Below are 26463 nucleotides of genomic sequence, written 5' to 3' on the forward strand. Positions count from 1 at the left end.
GGTATTGGCAGGTTGGGTTTCTCCTGAGTCCTCCCCGCTTGGCTTGCTGATGGCTGTCTCTCCCTGTGTCCTCAAATGGCCTTTGTCTCTGGGTGCCTGATATCTCTGGCCACCCTGATGGCTTTTCCTTGCTCTGTTAAGGACACCAGGCATATTGGATCAGAGCCCAACCATTTGACCTGATTTCACCCTAATTACCTCTTTAAAGACCCTCTCTCCAAAAACAGTCACATTCTGAGGTGGACTGGAGGTTAGGACGTCAACATACCAATTCAGTCTGTAATATCCCCTGAGAAGGCAGCCTCCAGCCAGTCCAGACCCCCGGCTGAGGCAGTGGACCTGGGAGTGAAGCTGTTGTAAATCCTTCAGCCCATCAGGCTGCCCAGTCCACCCCACATGGAGCAGAGATGAGCCATTTCCACCCAGCTTTGCCCAGGTGAGGGAACCGTGGGTGGTGGTTTTTAGCCAATCCACACTGAGGTGGTTTGTTAACTCGGCGACGGACAATTCAGACACTGCTGTTCCCTGCATGGGGTTCTGCTGTCAGACCCGACAGACTGATCTGGAATGATTCACTGAGCTTTTGTTGAGTTGTTTTTGTTTCCTTCGGGTTATTGATTATTTTAATAAGCACAATTTCAGCCTTTTAGATGAGTTATTCCAGACATTAAGTACCGTATGGTCTGAAAATCTTAGCTAACAGACGCATTTGTGGAATAACTCGATCACATGTACATCATCTCTGAGTCTCTCTGCCTTCGTTAATCTCCGTAATCAATATTCTCTCCTGAAATACGCTGAGAGCACAGGAGGTGAAGAATGGCCCAGCTTAGCCAAGAACCATGCTTCTGGAACGCTCGAACATAAGTAGCTTTAACTCAGGGAGCTAATGCATGACACAGATTTTCAGGCTTTTCAAGGCCACCTGACATGAAGCAGTAGAGCCCACAGAGATCTGAGTCGGGGAGGTCATCTCTACCAGGATCTTGCGGGCACAGGGCGATGGATGGGCCGGAAGAACATGTGCACACTGCAGCTAGGTGGTGAAATGACAGGATGGAAAGCTCATTTCTATCAGTCTCATGTGTCTGTGGCTGTCAGCGGTGAGAAGGAAGACCCCTGTTCCTGAAGGACCTTATGTGTCTCATTCACGCCGTGGAGACCGGTTATATGCTGGGTAAGAGGGGAGGGGAGATGTGAGATTGCCCTGGGGTGACATGGTCAGGGCTGGGCCCATGGCATCAACCAACCGCACGGCTCAGACCACCGCACGCACAGAAGCCGCCAGTTACCACCTCCAGTTGGAGCACTTTGGCGGAAAAAGAATAAGATTCCTGTAATACAGTGAACGTAACTTCCTCAATATCCCTCAATTCTGTTTAGGGGATTTTAACATTTGCCATTTTTAATCAGAGGGATGGAAACAGGTAAAATTCAGAATTTTGCAATCAGAATTTATAAACTGAATGTAAAAGAAATTTAGACTTCTACATGATCTGTTTTGTATGAACTACTGTAATTTGGTTGTTTTTTAAAACTCAGTGCCTCACTAAGACTTTTGGGCTACCAAATACAGAGATAGGTGTATTTTACCGCATGTGTCTTCTGTGTGAATAGATACTTAATTCAAAAAGGGAGCCACTGTACATACTAGAAGTTAAGCACTTACAGACAGATACACTAAACACTAACCACGCAGGAGGGGTGAGCTGATGGCTGTTGTTGCTGTTTTGATGCTGCTGCTGATTGCACAGTTAGGAACCCACATAAGGAGATGCCCTCCAGGGACGGAGAGGCCCTCCAGGGACAGACAACCCAAGGTCAAGGTGAATAACTTAGCAACGTCAGACCATACACGGTGCAGAGGGGAGCTGGGTGGAGGCAGCTGTTCCTTCAGGTGGACTGGAGGCCAGATTCTGTTAGATGTTCTGCTTGATCGGTCCCAGGAATTGGATTTTATTATTTGGAAAGTGAGGCTCCGGTCCAGGTCACTCACCTCATCGGTGGCAGGGCCCGATTTGAAGGTGGGTCTGTAGTGCTCTGAAGCTCGTTTCTTTCCGGCAGGGTAAAAGGTCAAGAGGCAGATGTGTTCCTGAAAGCTCGGGAAAGCTATCCTGGAGGGATGGGCCTCAGCGGAGTTTTGTGGGGTGAGCTGGGGTTTTTATAGGGCAGGAGTGGTAAAGGCCTGGGGTGTTTGGCTGGAGAGCCAAGGGCTTGGGGAAGGAGAGGAAGTTGGAGAACTGTCAGCCGGTCAGCAGCGACTTGTGCTGGGGATAAGCAGGTCATAACCGAGTGGTCCCTGCCTTCATGGAGCTGAAGGGGAGAAACCTTGGTTCTGCTAGGAGGGAAGGATTTCATTTAGGTTGAGATGAGGAGGGTGAGTAGGAATTAGCCGAGGGTCACAGGGGGAGAAGAATGGTGTGTGTGAGACACATTTAGAAGCTGAGGAGCTGAGAGACATCTGGTGGGTTTGGAAATTAGAGTGCTGGAGGGTCAGTGTCACTCAAGGGTGCCTCGGGCCCGGCAAAGATTCATGCCTCTGAGCCTGGGAAGCCTTGGCCTTCTGGGAGGTATTCCACAGAGAGGGGCAGGCACCACTGCAGGCTTCTGAGCAGTTGCCTTCAGTAATTCTCAGGACGGATCGGATCTCCAGCCATTTTCTCTTGTAGATGATTTCCCCCTCCTTGTCTCCAAGGGACTGTGGCTCACACTGGGTCTAGCAATGAGAAATGGTGGTGGTGGGATAAAGTGCTTGTTCACTTACTTCCTAGTGTGTTCGGGAAACTTGTGCAGAAGCCAGGAATGTTTGGGGGTCGGGCCCCACCCATCATAGCAGATCTAAGAACCTTAAGCCACTTAGCCTGCTGTCCTCTGGACCCTCGCTTTCCCTGACCCAAAGTGATGGCATCCCTTGTGCATTGTCCGCTGGCTGGAGAGGATCTGCAGCCCATGGCCCCCTTTCACTGTCCCTGAGTAAGCTGAGTGTGCTAGCCTTCCAGCAAATCCCCGGGGTCCTGGCTGTCTCTGGCCGAGTTGTGCCTGTGGCAGAAGTGTGGGGACAGGTGGGACCAGTGTTGCCCATGGAACAGCCCCTCTGGTGATGTGTTGATCCTGTTACCGGGAGAGGGGAGCAGAGCAGTTTTCATTCTTGCAGGAGGTGCAGGTTGTCTGATTTCTGTCCTGTTTACCTGCCTTGCTTTCCCATTGCTCCCATTTCAACTTCTGCCTCACCTTCGGGGTGCTCTGCTCCTTCTAACTCGAAGTGGCAGTCTCCCATCAGAGCCACAGTTTAAAATCATCCTTAAAGAGGGATCATTGGGACCTGAGCTTTCTCTTTTCTTCCTGCACGGATGAGGACATTCCAGCTAGGCCGTTGCTTCTTAATGGCGGGTTCTTTCTTTGGTGCGCAGAGGTGCACAGAGGGCCCGGCCCAGGCATTGGTCGTGATGGTGATATCTCAGTGTCTTGGGTTAAGTGCTTGCCCCTGGGCAGCTCCTGTGCAAAGTGCAGCTCCTGTGCAAAGTGCAGCTCATGCATTTGAGTTCTGACCAACTCTGACTGGCTCAGGTGCCATCACTTACCATTTTGTAGATGAGGAACTTGAACTATGGGTACAGGTGGAGAAACTTGTCTGGGGTCCCTGGGCTATCATGTGACAAAGCTTTGCTTCAAACCCAGGCCTTTCTGACTCCAACGCCTTTGTTCATAAAGCCTGTTTTGTGTGTGTGTGTGTGTGTGTGTACGTGTGTGCAGCTTTGCACCTTTTTTGTTTATTTTATAACCAAACCCTTTCCATACTGCATATTCTCATTAAACACAGTGACACAAAATCTTGTTTAATGAGGTCACCAGTAAGATTAAATGTTTTTTTTTTTTAATGTTTACAACTTAAATGAACCTTTTTTGGGGGGAAAATTGCTACATATGTGTTTTGCCCACTTGTGTTTACATTCCTAGTGTATTTTCCAAAAAATGGAACTATGCTATCTCAAGGGAATAACTACATGAATCCTTCTGTCTGGCTTCTTATTTACCTGAATATCTTATAGTTATGTTCAAGAAAGACCCGCTTTTTTTTTTTTTTAAGATTTTATTTATTTATTTGACAGACAGAAGTTACAAGCAGGCAGAGAGAGAGAGAGAGAGGGGAGGAAGCAGGCTCTCTGCTGAGCAGAGAGCCCGATGTGGGGCTCGATTCCAGGACCCTGGGATCATGACCCGAGCTGAAGGCAGAGGCTTAACCCACTTAGCCACCCAGATGCCCCAAGACCCGCTTTTTTAATCCAAAATAATTCCAAGTTCATTTCTCTAGTTTTGAAGCCAGTGCACTGAGTTATTCCTTGTTCCTTGAGAAAAGCTCTTTAATCCCCTTAATTGTGGCAAGCACTCCTGAAGGCTTTTTGTTTTTGCTGCTGTTGGTGGTCATGTAGGCTAGCATTGATATTTTGTTTATAGCTTGGAAAAGGGGCTTCCAGCCCTTGTCCTCTCAAGTAAAGTTCTGTCTTTAGTTAGAAACTAATGTCCCTGCACGCTGATGTTTCCTTCCCTGTCTGCCTATCTTCCTGTTAGTATCGATGAAGGGAAAAGGCTCACCCAGCTTCCCTCTCTCTCCTCACTAAGGGTGCTTAACACAGCGCGCTCCTGCAGGGGCACGAGCTCAGCTCATCTGAGAAGCACTGGCCAGCAGCAGTCAGGAAAAGTGCCTTTTATTTGCTATTCTAAGTGTTAACTTAGACCAGATGCCAACTTCAAGGCTTTGATGAAATTGTTGGCTTAGAACCTTCTGGAAGCTGGCGTAGCTTTATGCTGTACTATTTCAACCTTCCTGTGAGGGCATTTAAGCCTTTTCAGTCACAGATGTGTGGTAAGGCGCAGATGACCCAGAGTTTCTGAAAACAATGTTCTTAGCTAACGGGCATTCTAAGATATCTGGTGGTAAAATACAAAAGGACAAATATAGCATCTTGATGAGCGATATTAGATATTATATGGGGGGGGAAGCAGACACTTGGAAGCGCTGCAGGAAAGTAATTCAATCAGGAGGCTCTGATAATGTAATGAACCGTGCAAGGGTGAAACTCGAGGCGTCCGCACGCTAGAACGCCCTTCAGTCGAGTTCATTGTCTTATGGTGGTATTCCCATGTTCTGCTGTTTTAAATATGGAAAACTAATACAACTCTACTTTTTCCCTGGATAGGAGTGCAAAGAGGCAGACCTTCATCACCTTACTCATTTGTGTGCCCTCCTTCCCACTGCCTCCCCCACCCAGGAGGCTCTTAGTTGGAACTCCTGTCCCCAAGAATGAAGCACCAGACTTCGTGTTGTATAAGAAATAAAACTCCTCAATCATGCCAAGTACAGTAGAGCTATAGTGATAAGTCCGTAGGTTTCTTTAGCTCTGAGGGGACCCCCCCCCAATCCCAGAAGAGAAGAACCTGGTTCTACTCTTAACCCATGCTTCAGGAGCAGCTGTGGTGAGCTGCTACTCCTTGGGGAGGTAGTAGGGAGGGCACAGCGGGGTGGCTTTTCCCCCAGCTCTTTCCCCGGCTGCCCTACAGTTTATAGACCTCAGGAGGCAGCAGAGCTTGGGGTCCCTTGCACGGTATGGGAGGCTTGCAGGGGGGCCCAAGCCCCTGCCCTATGCTCCATTTCAGCAGGACTCCGAGGATAGGATGTCCTCTCCATCCAAGAAATGGGGGAGCAGACATGGCTGGAGGTCCAGTGATTCCCAGGAGCCTGTACAGCCAGGAAAGGATATTCAGGCTCAGGAATTGGAATCCGGATCTCGGATTCTTAAAAGCTTGTGTCTCTTCTTCTTCTCAAAGCCTGTAACTCACGTTGTCGTGGTCTGTAGTAAGTTTATTTATTTATTTTTTTGGTAATAACTTTTGATAATCACCTAAAGGGTTGCATTAAGTGTGTCACTGCTGTTTGCATTAGGTTCTGAAGTTGTGATTATATGGAAATGCTGGCGAATTCTGGCTGGACCAGCGGGGAAGGGGTGGACAATGGCTTAGGTGACAGCCCTGCAGGGAGCCAGCCCCTCCTCCCTGCTTGACAGCTTTGCTTGGCCACCCTTCCCTTTCTGCTCCTCTTCCTTCAGGCCAGGGGAAAGGGTCAGAGGATGCCTGCCCTTGTTTTTCCTGTTACCTCCATTCAGATCAAATTCAGACAATGGAGCTCCACTCCCTCTGGAGAAGGGCTCTGCGTGGCCCCTTATGTTCAATGGAAGTGAATCCTTCTCTGATCTAATTGTTTTTTTTTTTTTTTTTTAATCCACTTGAATACTCACCCTGTTAGTTAACATGAATCACATACTCTTTGATTTTGCCTGGGTAATTATTTCACCCCAGTTTCTCCTAGGGTTAAAGCAGTTTTAAGTCCTGTGTCATACATTCTCGTAACTTAGATGTTAACATCTAATCACTAATATACTGATCATTTAGCTTTCCTCCACTGATGAATTTATAAATGCAGATTTTGTTAAGGCAGACCACTTATATTCCGGTACTGGAATTAACTTTAAGAGCTGTGTGCTAAAAATATATATAAAGAGTATTAATGAAAATTTTGGAAGAAGGAAGAAAAATCTTCCATATGCTAATATTTTGTACAGTCACATCTAGTCATTGTGCACATACCAAAATATTTTATGTACTTCATTATACATGGTGTATGTGCTGCTCTGTAAAGGATTAGCTACTCACTTTCATTTTAAGGGAATTTGATGAATGCTGGGAAAACATTTAAAGTAAGCCACATCTATTTTTTTCTTGATCAGACCAGTTATTCCCGAATAGGTTATCTAACACAAATTCTGTGTAATTTTTTTTGACCGGGGAGGGGGAGGGGCTGTTGCAGAATGAGAAATTACTCTGGGATTTTTTTTTTTAAACTTTATTTATTTTATTTGACAGACAGAAATCACAAGTAGGCAGAGAGGCAGGCAGAGAGAGAGAGAGGAGGAAGCAGACTCCCCGCTGAGCAGAGAGCCCGATGTGGGGCTCGATCCCAGGACCCCGGGATCATGACCCGAGCTGAAAGGCAGACTTTCAGCTCAGACCCACTGAGCCACCCAGGCGCCCCTGCTCTGGGATTTTTAAGGCCTCTGTTCCAAGGAAACCTGTGGGAAGAGAAGAAATACAGTGTTATTCACTGTTTGAGATCTTTTAAAAGTTCTCTCAAAGACTTCTAGATATGCCAAGGGCATGACTTCTGCAAATAAATTTCCTAGGAGCTTAGAGAAAAGGACACTTTGAAGGACACTAAATTCTCCACGTGTTGCCCAGTCAAGCCCAAGGTTACTTGCTTCCTTGCCCTTGAGGCTTACCTTCTGGCTTTTCCCCCTGAACTTTGTTCTGCCTGTGCTTTTGCACCCCCATTCCATCTGTCTGCTCTGTCCTGCTCACCTGCTCGGATTTAGCTCAGGTGTCACCTCCAGCAGGATTCCCTCCCTGACTCCTCTTCCCCCCCAGCGGGAGCAGTTATTTCTAGGGATCTCTCAGTGCTTTCTGAAGGAGTTCCCATGGCCTTGCCGGCACTCTTTCCCAACACTTGAGCACCTCGTGGAGTAGCTAGTACTTGGTGGATGGGACAAGACATGGATGAGCAAATGCTGGCCTGGAAATATGAGCATTCTAATGTGAATGGCCTCTTCCCCCTTTTCTTTGCTCCCAACTAGGGTTTTAAAGAATGAATTATTCACTTCAAAATAGGTACTTGGCTTATTTCTATTTCTTTAATTGCTTTCCAAAAAAATATTCTCCTGTTTGCATCTCCCTGAGGTAAATTGCAAAGTTCCCAGGCACATAAATATGTTGGGAACTCGCTAAAAAGGGACTGGGTGAGCCCTGAGAGGAGATGGTGGTGAACTTAGAATTTTCCTCCAAACTTAAAAAGAGATAAGGGGTTAATGTGGAAGAGTATCGGGAGGTGGTCTGGAGCTGACGGTAATTTCAGCTTTCGGCTCTAAATGATCTTCATATGTAGTATTAAAAATCTCCCTAGAAAGCCTCTCCCTAGAAAAATCAACAATTCCAAGCATATTTTGACAGTGATAAATCTTTATTTTTACTCAAGATTAGTTGCTCTGGTTTCTTATCCTCCCACTCTGAAAGTTGCAGATAAATATTCTTTCCACTCTTTTTTCCTGATACTCACCCACCGGCTTTTGTGTTCATATGCTGGAGGTTTGTGGCGCTTTTCTGCCTGCACCTTTAACTTGCCAGCTCCTTGCCTTTGATTTTTCTTTTCTTTCTTTCTTTTTTTTTTTTTTTTGAGAGTTTTATGCTTGTGTATGGGACCTCTGCTGTTTAGCCAATTTCAAAGTGTTCTTTTCCCTTGTCCTTACATACTTGCCTGTTTGTTGACTTTTTCCCTCAATCACACCACTTTGAGTACAGCTTGTTAAATATTTGAAGGGAGGCAGCTGGGGTACTCTGGAAGCCAACTGGAGTTGTTTTTTGTTTTTTGTTTTTGTTTTTTAATTCCTTTTCGTTTTTAGAAAATCATTTTCCTGAGGAACCAGAGATCGTAACACTCACCCGTTTCTTTTTACTGGGGAGGGCTGTGTATTACGGAGGAATAGAAGCCCTCCTCTCTGGCTGGCTTTTCTTTTGCCTCCCCCTGCCCCACCTCATCAGTTTCCCACCCTGCGTGGTTCAGTTTGTAGAATCCTCACAAGAGGATTTTTCCTCCTCCGTTCCCACCTGAGGTCTTATATGGCCCGTGATAACGAGATGTCTAAAACTCAGGTTATTCATGGGATTTATTACAAAAAGGGTGTGTGGTGATACTAAAAAAATCGCATACATGGTAGAGTGCTCTATGGTGGCATAAATTATTCTGAATTAAGCTTCTTGTTCTTTGTGGGGTCTCTGCGACCCCAGAGCTGTATTCTAAGTATAAAATATACCTGGATCTGATTCTGGGAGCATGTGTGCACTTGTGACTTGCCAACACATAGGAGGGAAATGGTCTGTTTCTCCCTATGTGCACAAATACTTGGGAGTAAGCTGCAGTCCATATGATTTGTGAATTGTGGTTTTGCAAAGTAGCTTAATGAATTTGCTCATTTAATTTTGATTGGATTACAATAAGACTGTCTTACAGTATTTGGCTGATGATTTTTGCCTTGGAGATTTTCTTTCTGGTGTATTATGGGCACCTGCTCTCAATTAAAAAAAAAAGACCCCAAAATTGCAAGTATTTTTGTCAATATGAGAAATGTTCAGGGATGGTAGCCCAGAGATCTTGGTGGAATGTTGGTGGTTGATGAGTCAGTTCATTACTGAAGATCTGTCTAAAGTGAGATTTCTCCAAGAGCTGACGTTTTAGGCTTTGTGTATTAGCTATACATGGTGACTATTGTTAAATTGAAAACGGTCTTTACTTTCTGATAGAAGGTATTTTGAAAGCTGAAACTCATGTCTGTTCTGGACCAGAGGTAATGGAGTAAAAAAAGACTAACAAAATGCTGCATTTTCTGCTAAGAACATTTAGCCCAGTGTTTAACCTCCGCTTTCTACCTTAAAGATCTCCGTTAAGCGTAATGCTTCAGGAATGGTATACTCATGGACCTTGGAGGTTTTAGGTTAACTCGTAGGTTAAGCAGAAATCTCTGCAGAGGACTAAAAAAAAACAATCGCCATTCCACTTTTCCAAACAGAATATATGGAGTCTGCTTGACTCTGTTTGATGGGTTAGGCTTGCCTTTAATCTTTTTGAACATTAGTAATCATTGAATAAGACTGTTAGTTTACGAGGTAAAAAAACTGGGACCCAGGGGGAATCCTCTGAAAATCCTTTGCAAATATTTTAGCCCATAAAGAAAAAATTGCGTTCCAGGTATCTTGGCTCTCTGTAAGGGCCGGTTACAGGGAAGGCATTTGTGTTGGCCAAGGGTTTCACTGGTGCACCTAGGTTCTGCGTATTTGGGTTTTTCAGTATCTCCCAGGGGTGTGGTGGACTGTTGAGGGTCCTGCCCAGAGGCCCTGGATTTAGATAGCGTGGCAACAAAAAATAAACACGTTTGCTAGGGGAGCATATAATTTAGAAGCAAACCCTGCTAACTGCCAAATTATATTTTTAACCTTTTAAACTGGTGGTTTCTTTCGAAGCATTGGACTAAACTAGAGAGGACCTATGTGATCGATCATTCCCCCAGGGCTGCTCTGTTCATGGAATGCCTCTCGTTCAAATAATAAAAATAATTGCCCGCTTGAGCCCACTGACCTTGGTAATTGTGACAGTGCCTGATGTAATTTATTGAGCGCCAAGTGTTTTTAATGGTGTATAAAGCATGGAGTTCATACGGGACACCTGCCATCGGAGTCTGGCATGGAATGTGTGTCTTTCTGGTTCTTGTCTTTTCCTTCACCTTCCCTCCCTCTTCTCCCTCCTCTTCTCCTGTGTTGCATACTGAGATCATTTCTTTACAGGGAGGCCTTGGCAGTTTACCTTGGGCAACTTCTCCCTGGGAGGGTCCCATGAAGAACCCACCGGCATGAGGTTAGTCTTTGTCTCCCCCCGACCCACCCTTGGAAAGCCGCTCCACTCTTCTTGCCTTCTGGAAGGGGGTGACCGAGTATGCAGGGCTGGTCCTACTGTGGCTGGGTGGGTTTGACTGGGCGTCCGCATAACAAGGTGAAGTTCACCCACTCAGTAGAAACCGGTTTTCATAGACTTACTGCTCTGGGGGGCGGGGGGATGGGGAGGATGGGCATCCCGTGTACAGTGAGGCATCTAGGATGGGATTAGTAATCACCTCTTGGATAAAGGAGTTTATGGCTTCTCATTAACATAAGAATCCCACAGCAACTTTTCTTTCCTTGGGAGAGGCTGCTGGGTGTGCATAAGTAAGATGACTCAATGAGCAATTGGAGAAATTTCTCTTCAGTCACTGGAGTAAGTACTAGAAAAAGCTTTTGGAGCCCTGACCAGTCCTTGCTTGGCATCTGGATTCAAGGGGAAGAAAAGAATGGACACCTAAGCTGCCGCGAGCTTAGTGGCCCATTGGTCTGTGGCCAGGACAGCAGACTTTTTTCCAGGTTCCCACTGGGGCATCCTGACCCTGGTTCCTTGTCACCCCAGAATGCTGCTGTGGAGGTCTCCAGCGTGGGTGTGAGGCTGAAGCTGAAGCCCGTGTGTAGGAGGGGTGATCTTGTGCACGGTCCCCCTTTGGAGGGTCTTCAGCCGGAGAGCTGACCGAAAGCTGCTGCGGAGACTGGTGTGCTCTCCTTGCCATCGGTTGCCTAAACAAGATTGTGATTGAATTTGAGGCTGATGGTTTGGATTTAAGATCTTAAACTGTTCTGAGTTTAAGTTGCTAATATGCTTTATTTGCTTTATTTAGGGAGTTAAACAGATTCATCTTGGCAGAAGAGTTCAGAAACCTATAAGAGCAGCACTTAGATCATTCTCCTAAAAACATGACTTGATTCCAAGCATTTCAGTCCTTTTTTTTTTTTTTAAGATTTTATTCATCTATTTGAGAGAGCAAGAGGGAGAGAGAACAAGAGCAGGGCAAGGGTGAGGGTGGAGGGGCAGAGGGACAAGCAGACTCCCTGCCCACTGAGTGGGGAGCCCTACATAGGGCTCTATCCCAGGACCCCAAGATCATGACCTGAGCCAAAGAAGTCAGATGCCTCACTGACTGTGCCACCCAGGAACCCCCAAACACACCCATCTTGAAGTGGGGGACCACAAGCTGATCTGTGCTGGGCTGCAGGTCGCTGCCTACCGTCTCTTCCTTACCTGTGTGGTTTCCAGAGGCTCCAAGATGCCTGGTTCTGGAGGGCAGCCTGTGATGCCGCCTTTGCTGCAGACAGCCGCTGGGGGAGGCTGGTGGGTGCTCAGGTGCTCCTGAAAAGGGGGGGAGCAGCCAGCCTGCTCTTTCCCTCTTGGTCTCCCGGTGCCAGCTCCCAGGTAGCCTTGTCCTCTCAGTGCTCACCAGAGCATCACAGTGCTCACATCACAGTGCTTGAAAGCTGCTTTCTCCCAAGAATTGGCTGTTCCTGTTTGGAGTAGTCCTTTTCCTTGAGGAGGTAAAAGTAACTTCAGGAGTATTCTTTGGAAATTGTACACCTATTTAGTAAGAAATGTGGAATCCCAAAAGAGAGAGTGTATTTCTCCATAGGTTTTGACACAACGCATCTTGTATTTGGAGTTTATTCCTACAGTGGAAGTAGCAAAAGCAAAAACATTTCCTCCTGCAACTTTCTGATCAAAGTGCAGTGGTTCTGTGGCTCTTCTTGTCGTTCATAGACTGAAACATATTCACGGATTCTCTAACATCTGTACAGGGAAAGCCAAGATGACAATTGCTTCATAGGAATATTACGTAATAGGGTATTTACAAATTTGAATCTGTAAAGCTTTGACTTTGGAAACTAAAGTGATCTATTTGGCACACTTACAAAGTCCTCCTTATTAGAGATGTCTGAATAATTGTGGAAGATGGAAATGGTCAAGATTTGATCCCCTAAGTTAACAGCACTTATTTCCAGCTAATTTGTAGTCTAACAAAGAGCTAGCGTGAGCAAACCGTTTTCAAAATATTGTCCATCTAGGAATGTCTGTATTGTTCATTCATGCAACTTGTTTGAAGTCTTCATAGCATGATTATGGAAATGCTTAGTTCATGGTGAAACAATTATTTCTCCTGTGTTGTTGGTGTGTTTGTTTTCTCAGGTGCCTTTTCCCAGCCTGGTTTTCACTTCTTTCCTGCTGACAAAGTTGATGAACATGTGGGGAGGCGGAGGATGGGGATTACAAAAGTAATGCAAGTTGGTCTGCCCATGGGGAGCTGGAGGGACTTCCAAGCTTCCAGGGACAGCTGGGTGGAGGTGGACTCATTGGATAAGCCACAGAATCCTCAGTGATGTGACTGTGTGCCTTGCTTCTCCGACACCCTAAAGGATAGGGCATTACTTACCGGATCATTTCCCTTGGTTTGGTGCTGGTTGGTGGTAGGGGGAGAGAGGCAGGGAAGGGAGACAGATGGGCGGGAGGCAGGTGGAGTAGGAGGAGAGAGGGTCAGAGGAGGAGGAGCGCTTTGGGGCTGCCATACAGAGTGGGATTGAGAAGTACTGGGTTTCCTTTGTGTTTGGTAGTTTCAAGATTTAATTGTCTTAGACTGATTATGAAACTGTATTGAAAATTGGTCTGTTTGTATTCTGTATGCCAGTGTGATTTTCCTAAGTATACCCTGTAGTTTTACTTTTAGTGCCCTTAAAGTTCATTTCTTTTTTTTTTTTTTAAGATTTTATTTATTTATTTGACAGACAGAGATCACAAGTAGGCGGAGAGGCAGGCAGGGGGGCGGGAGGCAGGCTGCCTGCGGAGCAGAGAGCCCCACGTGGGACTTGATCCCAGGACCCTGAGATCATGACTTGAGCTGAAGGCAGAGGCTTTAACCCACTGAGCCACCCAGGTGTGCCTAGTTCATTTCTTATTGAACGAACTCCTGTTCCCCTGCCTGTTCCCCTTTCACCCTGTGAACTGTTCCTTATTGTCCTCTACTCGGGTGTGATAATATTTTGCTTTATTTTTCTAAATCTTAAATTTACTTTTCAGTCAAGTGCCTGAAGGCCTTTGTGCGTGCCTGCGTGCGTGTGTGCGTGTGTCCCGCTTACTGCCTTTTGTGTTCCGGCTTGCCATTGTCATTGCTCTTCCACGTTGCAAAAAAATTTTTTAAGTTAATTTTCTAAGACTACAGTTCCGGTAACCCGACAGCCTCCACTGGCACAGATGAAGAATAGAAAAACTAGGGCTAATAGGGACATAACCCCACCCCATAGCTCTCCCACTCAGCAAGCTTTCTAGTTGTAAAAATCGGGCTCTCTTCTCTGGAAAGGGTGGCGTACACCCTTGTTGAAAAGGAGAGGTGGGATTTTCATATTTGAGGCTTATCACTGGTAGGGCATTTCACTGCTGTGTAAATTGGCTTTCATTAGTCTGAAAATGGGCCTTTCTGTCTTCCCCCTTCTGTTTCCTCCCTGATTGGCATGTTAGCGCATGTCTGAATGAAATGAAAATGCAGCCCCATTGATCATGGCTGAACTGTGCATTGTGCCCCAGACGTGCGGCCGAGTGGGGCGACTCTGTAAAGTTGGTGACTTCATGGAACTGATGCATGTTTCCTGTTAACATCTTTGGGACTTGCAGAGAATAGTTAGTAACACCCCCCTCCCCGCAAAACACCCATAAACTCTTTTGCCCAATCCCAGATATCCATTTAAAATGACTTAAAACAAACAAACAAAAATAATAAAATGACTTAAAACAGTCTCAGTGGTTGCTTGAAACAAACCATTTGGATATATTCTTATTAGGTGCAAGTCTAATTTTTCAAAAGTGGTAAAAGCCACAGCAGATGCGACAATACCTCATCTTCACAGTGAGGTCTAAAAAGAAAAGCATGTTGAATTTAAGCAAATCTTTGAAAATGACTCCTTTGAAGTTTTGAGCATTTCTAAGTAAAGATTATCCTACGAAGGGGTTATGTGCAGACCCAGCATAGCCCTCAGCAAGATCACTAACCCTCCTGAAGAGGGTCTTTTTCGGCCTCTCCTTATCAAATGACAGCAGGAAGGGAGAATGTGCGAGGCTTAAAATTTTAGTGTTTAACTTGGTGCCAAGGACTCAGTATTTTGAGTTGGAAATTTTGGCTCACCTGCAGGACAGGGGAAAAACTGATGGCTGGAACTGGAGTGCATGGGGCCTAGTGGACACGTGGGCAGTCGAGCTCTTATCCAGAGTTGACTGCACTTCTGCAGGCATGGGAGTGAAGGCCAGGAGAATGGGCAGATGCGAGGAGCTTGTCAGGTTGGCTGGCCAGAGCACTTGGAAGTTGATACAGCAGCTGAGTGTCTCATGTCTGTCTCTCTCCCCTGGTACTTCCCTGTTGAGTTGTCTTATCCGCCAAAGAGCACATTACTTCAGTAATATAAAAAACCATGTCCTGTCTGATTTGGTTGGAACCCAAGAGGCCGCTGGGCAAGGCTTGGCCCATTAGGCTGGGATGGCAGTTGCATGGTACTATTTCTTTTTAAATTGGGGCTTCCCTTGGTTGAGATAAAAGTGATACTGGTCATTCTGTTTGGTTGGTTTTCTTTCAGTTTCGAGACCGTTGGCCTACAGCATTGTAAATTTATATCCCTTGTAAATAATCCCTTGACTTGACGTATGTTGAAAAGTGATTACCACAGTAAGTTCGGTTAACACCAGTCCACTCCTCTAAAGGTGTAACTTGTTTTAATCGGTATGGAGAGCGACAGTCTGACTGAAAAATGAAAATATTTCGTAAATCTCAGGCATTGTCTACTATGTGTATAGGTCTGGAAAATTAAGTGCGGAGTAGCTGGTAGAACAGAGTCTCACATGAGCCTTCGGTGCCCTAGCTTCAGGAATGTGTGTGAAGACTGGCTGGTGCGTGACTGGCCGGTGAGGCAAATAAACACCCATTCCCTGGTCTGTTAAGAGTTTTCTGAGGTGGAATTTGCTTAAGCAAATGCAGGGCACGTGCACATAGCCATTCAGTACAGCATTGGTGTAGTTCTGCCCTCTTCTAGTTCCAGAGAGTTCTTTCATGAGCAGTGATGTCTAACTCTCCTGAACTTGCCCATCCCCCATCAGTGGCCTTTGAGGTAAGAGGTAGCTGTGGGCTCGTGAGCAGAACTTGACATATTGCTAGTGATCTGTGTTCTACCTTTAACGTTTTTGCTTATGCTTTAAATTCAAGTTTTCTTCAGGTAACTAAGCACTAAATTACCTATTTATAGATCTTGAGGTGAAATTGGGACATGCTGGTTCTTAAGTGTTGGTATATCTGAGGGGTTTCGTCCTATCCAGGGCACTGCCTGAGAGCATGTGGGGCTGATGGCAGGAATTTGCTCCCCTTTCCCAGTGATTATGCTCAGGTATTTCACAGTGAATTTTCAGAGTGTTAGGAGTTGAATGCCTGGAGGCGATAGCTCCTCTTCTAACTCTGAGCTTCTTAGTCAAAAGATCTTTGACTTCAGAAACACGTGGAGTATGTTTCATAGAGAGCTATTTCCTCCCAAATAGGAAAATGAAATTTCTCTTTTTCCTGAACACGATTCTTAGAAGAAAGAATCCCAAGGTTATTAGAAACATACGGATCTAGAGCAGTGGCTCATTGAGGTACCTCAAGTTTTTCTTTTTCTTTTTACAAGTGCCTTTTCTTTTCTTTTCTTTTTTTTTTTTTAAGATTTTATTTATTTATCAGAGAGAGAGAGAGAGCGCACACAAGCAGGCAGAGGCAGAGAAAGTAGCAGGCTCCCTGACGAGCAAGGAGCCCAATGTGGGACTCAGTCCCAGGACACTGGGATCATGACCTGAGCTGAAGGCAGCGGCTTAACCAACTGAGCCACCCAGGCATCCCTACAAGTACCTTTTCTTTTCTTCTTCTTTTTTTTTTTTAAAGATTTTATCCATTTTTATTGACAGAGATCACAAGTAGGCAGAGGGGCAGGCAGAGAGGGAGAGGAGGAAGCAGGCTCCCTGCTGAGCAGAGAGCCTGATGCGGGCCTCGATCCCAGGACCCTGGGATCATGACCTGAGCTGAAGGCAGAGGCTTTAACCTGCTGAGCCACCCAGGCACCCCAACAAGTACCTTTTCTTAAGGCGGCTCTAACCTTTCACTGTTGAAGATGTGGACATACAGCAGAGCTGTGTGAAGGGGAAAGGGAAGCACTCACAGGTTGCACCACATGAGGGGACTGCCACCACCCCATCCCTTCCTGCCCCTTTTCAGGGCACACCCACATGGCAGGGGGCGGGCCAGAATGAACCGTGTCCTGTGTGTCACCCGACTTACACTGGTCAGTGGCTTCTCAGGCCCTGGCCATCTGGCATGGGCTTATGTGTTCTTTCCCCTACCCTGAGTCTGTCACAACATTCTGCGACTTTTAGAGACCATATCTTTGTTGGTATTTATATTTACTGGGTTTTTGTCCCTCCCCGACCATGTCTGTCTGTCTGTCTGTCTCTGTCTCTCTCTCTCTCTCTGTCTCCCCAGAATGTGAGCTCCGAGAAGCAGGAGGACCGTGTCACAGTAGGATCCTGTAGCTGGCAAGTGCCTGGAATATTGTCAGGGCTCATTAGAAATTTATTAAGGAATAAATGAATGGATGAATCTTTCAAGCCCTTCTCTTTACGCACTTATAAAGACATCATTACATGTACATTGGTCCTTTACAAAATTCTCAGTTAAGTTTCTTTTTTATAGGTCAGTACAGATTTTTGTTTTGTTTTTATCTTAAATGAAGAGGTTGAGATTGTAATGGCATACTTTTATTTTTCTTAAGAATTTCTTTATTTGAGAGAGCGAGCACAAGCAGGTGGAGGGGCAAAGGGAGAAGGAGAAGCAGGCTGCCCACTGAGCAGGGAGCCCAGCGTGGGGCTCGATCCCAGCATCCTGGGATCAAGACTGGAGCTGAAGGCAGATGCCTAACTTACTGAGCCACCCAGGCGTCCCCATAATGGCATACTTTTAAAAGAAACCTAAAGATTGACAATTTTTAGTAAAAATAGGAGTACAGTTTTCCTCTTCTTAAATTAGATCTAGACTACTCACTACATTTAAAACTTTTTAAAAATGTGGGGCCAGATTTAGATAATTTTTTTTTTAACTGTAGCTCTCTGAATAATTTTAATCTTCTACAAAAACTGCAAAAATAGTACAGAGAGTTCTTGTACATCCTTCCCTTCCTCTAAGGCTATCATAACCATAGAATAATGACAGAAACCAGGAAATTAACACTGTTATGATACTAGGAAACCACAGACCTTAGATGCATTTCACTAGTTTTTCCGCTAGTGCTTCTTTTCCTTTCTAGGATCCAGTCCAGGATTTTGCATTACATTAGCCATCTTGTTTCCTTGGTCTCCGTCAGTCGGTGACGGTTCCTCAACCTTTCATGACCATGACTCTTTTGAGGAGTACTGGTCGGAGCTTTTATACATTGTCTCTCAACTTGGTCTGGTCTGTTCTCATGATGAGACCGAGGCTGTGCAGGTGAGAAGTGCATGGAAGTGATGGGCTCTCCTCAGGGTGGCGTGTGTGAGGAGTATGCGTAGATGAAAGGTCTTCCCTTGATCAGTTGGCCAAGGCGATGCATCATTTCTCCTCTGTAACCTTACTATTTCCTTTCTAATTGATAAACGTCTCCAGGGAGATCCTTTTGGGGCCAGTTTTTGTGTTGCTCCTGAAACTTCTGCTCGCTGATTTTGACCATCCATCAGTGGATCTAGCCTGCACCAGTTACTGTACTGCTGTGAATCTGGCCCAAGGGTGATCTTGTATTTCCTTCATTCCTTTTACATTTCCTGATTGGAATTCTTCTGTGCAGAAGAGCTGTCCTCTCTCCGTTTATGTATTTATCATTCATACCAGAATGAATTGTGGATCTCTTTAGGAGTTATAATCCAAAAGTATTACTGTTTTTTTGCTCAAATTGTTCCAATTTTGGCCACTGGGAGCTCCTTCAGGTTGACTCCTGTGTCCTTTTGACATGCCCAGCCTTTGTCTAGCACTTTCTTGTTTTCTGACACCAGAGATGTTTCAGGCTTACCTTGCATTTTTCTCTGCTGCATTACTGGAATCAACCACTTTTCCAAGGAGCCTTGTGTCCTTTTATCGGAGACTGATGATTAGAAACTAAGGTCTGGGTGTTAAGTTAGCTCAGTGGTAGTGGCCTATCTTTGCTCCCAGGCCCCCTCAATGGACCCAGCAAGGAGAACCCGGTGTATACTCACCTACACTTGTGTCCGTGTTGCTATTTCTACTTCCGTGTAAACATATCTAGTGCTAGTTTGTACTGGCACCTGAGCCCAGTCCAGTACCACATCATGTATTCTAGACTTCCCTCTTTTTTTCTTTTTCCTTTTTTTGTTTAAGATTTGTTTATTGCAGGGAGGGGGAAGGGGCAGAAGGAGGGAGAAACCTAAGCTGACTCTGGGCTGAGTGCCGAGCCCAGAGCAGGGCTGGATCCTAGGAGCCTGAGATCATAGCTTGAGCTGAAACCAAGAGTCGGATGCTTAACTGACGGCGCCACCAAGGCGCCCCAACTCCCCTCTTATTTCTAACTTCTTTCTTAGATAATGAGAAACTCGGTTCCTGTTGTCTACCAAGTATCCAGACAGAACTAGTAGAAGGCCTATTAGATTTGTGGCAAGGAGTGGTCTCTTATGCTTGTGGGGGCTGGCGGGCACAGCTGGAATCCAGTGGACAGAAGCTGCTGTCCACAGACTTGGTTTCTTCAAGGAAGCCTTAGCTTTGCTCTTAAGGCCTTTCAGCTGATTGAATTAAGGCCCACACACTTACCTAGGATAATTGTCCTTACTTAAAATCACCCGAGTATGGACTTCATATCTTAAAAATACCTTCCTAGTAATACCTACAGAAGCATGTGAGTAAGTGGGGATTGCAGCTTAGCAGAATTGACGTATAAACCTGACCATTGTACCTCTTAAGAGAAGCAGTAACAGAATTGCTAATCCATGCCTTCTAGAGAAACAGGTAGGGTTTGGTTTTTAAGCGCTGTTTTCTGTGTAAAATTTATAAGTGATGAATATAGACTAGTACTGTCAGTGGAGATGGACAGTTGTCCCTGTTGCTGATGATCTTATCGTCTTCCTCACTGGACCCCTAATTAGTCTTGCCCTGTGGCCCCAAACTTGGTATGATTCCTGGTATAGTGACTCACTGTTGAAGGAACAAAATGAGTAAGATGATCATCCTAAGATTTCTTGATCACCAAATTTCCCCTTTGCCAGTGTTTCCATTAAGCAAGAGAAATGAAGCCATAGCACCCAGCTCAGAAGGGGGCAGAAAGAGAACAAAAGATGGGTGTTGGGTTAAACCCTGGATTCCAAGGAAATGTTTGACAAACATTCTCTTTATCTTGGGTTAATACGAAATAGTTCACAGAAAGACTGAAATCCACCCCTTTCTCAGAATCCCTGCCGTCCCTTTTCCCATCCTTACCCGCGCCCCCCCTTGCTACAGGTTCTGCTTGGTGAGTTTCTCTACCTTGGAGAAAAGGATACCTTCCCATTGTTTGAAGCTTTGAAATAGAGTAGTTCAGGGCATTAACAAATAGTGGCAATTCATGTATTTGCTGTTTTGGAGTCATACGAACAGTCATTTATTCAATCCTGTCTTTTGAGGGTTTCTCCTAAGCCATGCATTTGGGCTGTAGAGAGGAAAAGATAAGGACTCTGCTATGAAAGTATAAATATTCTAGTGCTGCTTTTCTGACTTCAGTAATGCATGCTAGTGTTTCAAAAGGGAGAAAAATTATCTGGCATGCCCTGTGTTGACTTACATTACTGTTATAATGTTACTTAGGTATGTACAACTGTGTCCCTAGGAATATACCCTTTGTACTTCTATCTCCAATTGCCAATTTGTGATGCACTATAAAACTAGAGTCCCTGAAATCCAAATTAACTATATTAATTTAATGTGACAGATGATATTGTTTTGTTAAAACAAAAGCACCATTTGCGATCCAAAATACTGCATTGACTCATAGGGGCCAAGGCTTTTGAGTTTGGCATGCCTCTGCTGCCATGACATGACTGACTTCCCACCAGCAGTTTGCTCTTGGAACTGCAGTAGTCTTTGTTCTGGATTTCATTTGGCCTTCTGCTGACCCAAATGCCTCATCTGCATAGTAGGTCTGCCTCTGTTGGTTTCTTGTTCGTGCTAGACAACTAAAGGGTTAATAGTTTGCTCCATCTTGATTCTAAATGCCGGATGAACTGGGATGCTGGAAAAGAAAATAGAAAGCCCACACCCCTAAGAATAGGTGTGTGAATCCCTGTTAGAGAAACCAGGGTTCAGTAGAGAGAGCTAGGCAAGTGCAGTTACCATGTGATGAGTTGGTGCTGTACTGGGATCATGGGTGAGATGTTGGCATTTGGGGCAAAACTCAAAGGATGAGAAGGAGCTAGAGAACGAACAGTGTGGGGAAGGCCAGGGGAGCCTGGTGGCATGGGTGGTTCAGTGCTGTCAGAAGGTGATGTCCTACAAAGGAGGACTTCTGGAGCTGATGGTAGCCTTCGAACACAATACTTAACACAATTCTGGTGTTTACATGTGGAGAAATAGTTCACTTGTTTTATAGAACACTCTAGGATTAAAGTCTTCATTTTTCTGTTGATGAATTGTGTCTTTTTTACAGCTTGAGCTAGAGTTTCTGTGCCATTCCATTTACCTATTTCAGCATATGGCTCAGCGGTTCTGCAGGTTGTTATATTCACTTACAGGTTCATCACCACAGCCCAGTTGCAGAACATTTCTGTCCCCCCGTAGTGTTCCCTCATGCCAGTGTAGTGAATTCTGCTCCCACCCCTAGCTCCAGGCAGCCACCAGTCTGCTTTCTGTCTCTGCAATTTTGCCATTTCTAGAAATACCTATCAATAGGCTCATAGAGCATGGAGTCTCTTGTAGACACAAGCCTGTTTCATTTTCTAGACGTTTTGGAGCTTCCCCCTGTTGTGGTACATGTCAGAACTTCGTTCCTCTTCATGACGAAATGACCTTCCATTGGATGGAGGTACCGCATCTTATCCATTCATCAGCAGATGGGCGGACCCTTGGATTGTTTCTGATTTTTGGCTACTGTAAATAATGTGGTTATGGACCTTCACTTACAAGTCTTTACATAGACCTAGGTTTTCATTTCCCTTAGGTAGATATTTAGGAGTGGAGTTACTGGATATAAGAAGTATTTCTTTAACTTCTTTTTAAGAAACTGCCAAGCTCCTTTTTCAGCTGTAGCATCTTACTGTGTACGGTCTTATCGGTGACAAGTGATTATGTATATGGGGCGGAGGGAGGAGAGGACATGAAATCAGCATGGTGGGATAGGTCGCTGCTGTCTCCTGCTAGATGTTCTACATTCCTTCAGCAGCACCAAGTTTGCAGGATGGCGTCTGGAGAGAATATTGCTTTCATTCTGTTCAGTGTTTTTCTCTTTATGGGCTCTGGTTTTATGTGAACTTTCTGTCTGACACGGGAATCTGGGGGAAAACAACCGTTTGATCTCCATTTGGGTTAAAACAACACCCTTCTGTCTGTCTGCCTTGCAATGGAATACTCTGGCCCAGCTTCTAGAAAGTTAGGGAGAAGCCAGCAATGTGGAGGAGGAGTGGGTATTTCAGTGTGTGGTTGGGGTGTATGTTGAAAAGGAGAGCTAGAGTATCTTTTGGTCCTTACCACTGGAGTATTTTGACCACGGCGTTATTAGTGTGACAGGTTGTCTTGGAATCAGATTAGGTACAAGACTGAATGTTTTATGTGTAAATAGCCTGGGAACAGACAGGTTGAGGTTTAATGCTGTAATAGCGTTAGATGGGAAGTACAGATTACCTCATACCTTTCGGTCACAATATGAATGCCTTGCCCAGATTGGTGCATCTCTTCTCCTTAAATCTGCCTCCTTTCCCTTGACTCCATCTCTGTAATTGGCACCCCAAGCCATGATGCAAACCAGGACCTGGAAGTCAGCCCAGATGCTTCCCTCCCGCGTCTCACGGGTCACTGAATTTCAAATTTTTCCTCTAGTCTGGTTCCTCTTTGCTGCCCCTGCCAGGTCTGCTGCCTCCTGATTCCTTTCCTTTTCTCCCTCCCAGCCTGTCCTTTCCACATCCTAATGCTTCTGGAGGGATCTGTTAGCAATGCCAAGCAGTTTTCATGACCCTGTTAGGATTTGCGTAAAAATGTGTGTGGTCTGTGTTGCCTCGAGGATGAAGGGTAAAAGTTCTTTGGTGTGAAAGGGCCTTCACGGTGCGGGCCCCATCTGCCTCCGGTCCCCCAAGTACAGCCTCCAGCCTCGTGGGACTGCTCCGGGCTGCTCAGATGTCCCTCCTTCTCTGGAGCTTCTGGCCTTCGCAGACCCTGCCCTGGTTGTCGGGGAGAACTGTCCTTTCCCACCCTGGTCTGCTCCGAACCCCAAAGTTCATCCCTCCAAGACTGCATGTAGGTGCCCAGGCTACCCCAAACCTTCCTAGATACCTTACCTCCCCTTCTCCCAGCCTGCCCCACTCTTCCTGTTGCCTCCCTGCCCTTTACATGCCTCTCTATGGGACTTGGTCCGAGTACTGCAGTCATGTGCCTGCTGCTCTGTCCTCTGGGCTGGGCTGTGTACTCCTTGGTAGCAGGGAGTTCTCTGCAGTTTGGGACCCTGGCTTCTAGACAGCGTGTGACACCAGAGGTGGACTTGGTGAGGTTTGCAGGTAAGGAGCTGAGGAGTCTGGGTGAAAGGTAGGTGAAAGTAGACACTGTGGGGAGTGAGAAGCCATCTGTGAGTGCTGGGACAAGGCACGTTGGGTCACTCTGTGCCTCTCAGGGAGGTTTAGACCCAAACCCACCTGCTGACTGAAAGAGTTTCATAAGCGACACCACCTCCTTCTGTGGTTTCTGGAATCAGAAGCCTTCATGCTCAGAAACTGTAGAATTATATTTCACCAAATCCTTTATACTAGGGCCTAAGTATCCCCCCTCCCCGTTAGCCTCAGTATGCATGGATCCTGCCACGAAGGTACATACACATTTAAACCAGAGCGGTGATCAAATTGAAAGAAGAGTTGTGAAGTTAGATGCCAAAATGCATGAACCTATTAGGTAAGCTTTAAACCACATACCCATGATTACTGATAAGCGAGGGCTTTGCATATAAGGTACTTCTTTCCCATTTAAATTTCTCTTCATGCATAGTTCTGCTTCATCCTGGTTAGATATTCTGGACACTGCAGTTCATTCTTTATCCTTTTTTATTTCTACAACTTGCCAAGTGTAATCACACACGGAATCATGCTTTGTAAAATAGCGCCCGCCCGAAGGAGCATGGGAGCCCACGAAGACAATGCCGTGAGGGGAGAAATGGAAGCATCCGTCTCCTCACCAAGTATTTCTCCATCTGGCTTCAGTAATTCCAGTTTCCTTGGAGATTGGAGCCCACCTTTTACTTTTTCAACTATATCACAATGATGAAAAATCTTTTTGTCCTTCTGCTAGATTAATTTTTTTACCCGACCTTCGAGAGTCCTGTTGGCTCTGCTCATTTGCAGATTATATCATTTCTCATACCTTTGCAGCATCTGTGAATGAAGTGTTAAGATCTCTATTTAAAATACCATATACTTTATATTTACCTTGGTTTAAGAGCTCAAGTAGCTTTCAGAGGATAATGCAATATTTTGTTCTTTTTTTTTTTTAAGATTTTATTTATTTATTTGACAGACAGAGATCACAGGTAGGCAGAGAGGCAGGCAGAGAGAGGAAGGGAAGCAGGCTCCCTGCTGAGCAGAGAGCCCGATGTGGGGCTCTATCCCAGGACCCTGGGATCATGACTTGAGCCGAAGGCAGAGGCTTTAACCCGCTGAGCCACCCAGGCACCTTATTTTGTTCTTTTTAAAGGACCTTTAATGTCTTTCCTCTCATGTGCAGAACACATTTTCCCCCCCGCCTTCTTCCTTTTTTGATGGTAGTGATGGGAGACTTAACAGGTCCTGCTTTCCTATAACTTTCTGTGCTGACACCAGCTATGTTGTACAAGCCTAGTGGCCTTTCTAGCAGTGCGAGGGATGGATATTACCAATATTAAGAGGAAACCTTAGTAACTTAGATCTCTTCCTACCTTGCTTCTCAGGGCAGGTGTAAGGATAAATAAGGTAAAGTGCTTTGATCTTCTCAAAAACAAACCAGTCTGAGGAGGAAATGTTATGTGGGATTATGTCACTGGCAAAAAGCACTATGGAACTGTCAAGTGTGTCTGGTGGTTAACTCTTGGATCCAGCATTCACTGCCAAAACGCCATCTTGAAGGTGACGGGTTCCCCATGTATAGCCAAAGTAAAGAAACGCACTTAAACAGAGTTTAAGAATGAAGTTGAATTTTAATGAATGCCCTTGTATGTGGATCTGGTGTAATCTTATCATGGAGCGCATTGTCCATTACTCTTCCAGGGTTTTTTTGTTGTTGTTTTGTTTTGTTTTTTACCATTTTCAGGTTAGCTTCTCTATTTGGCGCAATACTGAGGGGTAGAGTGTTTGTTAATGAATTTGGGGGAGTAAGATTTCACATAAATAAGAATATTTAAATATCCGTTTATACATTTTGAGGTATTTACTGTACTTGGAAACTATCTCGACGACCTTTTACTTCCACAGTTCTCAATCTCTAAAAGGCCATCAAGTAGGTAAGGGGGAAGTCTCCTTTGTGTTTGCTGGAGAGACTTGATACGGACACTGGGTGGACACAGGAAAGAAGTACGGTTTAACTGACAGGAGACTTTCCGCAGAAACCTGGCCATCGCTGGTGCTGCAGCAGCGGCAGATGGCTGGCTGGCCTTCTGTCTCCAGGGCAGGCTGGCCTCTCGCCAGCAGGGAGAGGCTGGGCCAGGCGGTGCCCAAGGTTGCTTCAGAACTTACAGAATCTGTGAGATTACTTTTGGAGCAATAAGAACTTAAGAAAACGAGGGTGGCAGGAGGTACCCTTGTCATGTTGACAGCTGGAGCTGAGAAAGGGTGAAATGAATTTGAATGGGAGTTGGTGGCTCTGGTGGTGCCATGTGAGGCCTCTTGGTAACTCGGAGAGCAAGTTCAGGGGCTTCAGGGCCTAGGGCCCTTGCCTGTCAAGTCCCTCCTGTTCCACCCTGCCCTCGTCTTCCATCTATTGGAGAATTTGTACTTCCGACCCAATGCATTGCCCGATGGTTTCCTCTCCAGTGAACTCTTGTGAGCCTCCTACGGACCGGGCCCAGGGGCTCCACCTTCAGCATTCCCTCAGCACTCCCCACAGTCCCGTTCTAGAACCACGCTCTGCGTAGTAAATGGCATACCTTGTTGCGAGAACCGCACTTGCCTCAACATGTTGCGGGAACTTGACCAGACCTCAGCCGATGGAACACACCTGTTTAGTGAGGACTTAATCAGAGTGTTGGGATTTTCACTGTGGCTCCGTCACCTCTCAGCTCTGGGATGGTGGGTGGGTGGCTCAGCCAGTGCCTCAGTTTCTCCTCTGTTGAAGGGGGTATTTACAAGCTCCCCTCCCCTGTAAGTTTATTAACATTAAATGAGTCAATACATGTAAGGCACTTAGGATAGTGTCAAGTCAGCATTTCATAAGTTATAGCTCTTACCTGGATCAAAGCTGAGAACCAAGTTATTAAGAAACAAATTACTAGTAGAGTTTAGTTAAAATGGAGCAAGTTTGGGGCTAAGAACAAAATGATACTTAAAGATACTCCAAAATATTACCTAAAATAACCTAGCTTAACTTTAATAGATGTTTCCTCCCTTGAAATAGCCCAGCATCGTGCCGTCCTAGGTGACTAGTGCACAGGGTCAGGAAGAAGCCAGGCCTCCTTTTAGCACTCAGAATTGGTGTCGCACAGTACAAGCTGTCCTATTTCCCGTCTGCATTCCAG

At 45.6% G+C, this 26463-nt stretch overlaps 1 protein-coding gene across 2 annotated transcripts in view; it reads left to right on the plus strand.

Annotated features, from left to right (window-relative positions):
• PELI2 (pellino E3 ubiquitin protein ligase family member 2) overlaps positions 1-26463 on the plus strand; it is a 194508-nt gene that overhangs the window by 9566 nt on the left and 158479 nt on the right. The window contains exon 1 of one of the 2 annotated variants that reach the window (XM_047737115.1): positions 10491-10510. The exons of the other annotated variant lie outside the window; for it this stretch is intronic. Within the exon in view, the coding sequence (XP_047593071.1) occupies positions 10506-10510 (5 nt within the window). The 5' untranslated portion in view covers positions 10491-10505. Of the gene's footprint in view, positions 1-10490; positions 10511-26463 lie in introns of those variants that run through there. 2 annotated transcript variants of the gene reach the window in all.

The sequence above is a fragment of the Lutra lutra genome, chromosome 7 (assembly GCF_902655055.1).
Source record: "Lutra lutra chromosome 7, mLutLut1.2, whole genome shotgun sequence".
Classification (NCBI taxonomy): Eukaryota; Metazoa; Chordata; class Mammalia; order Carnivora; family Mustelidae; genus Lutra; species Lutra lutra.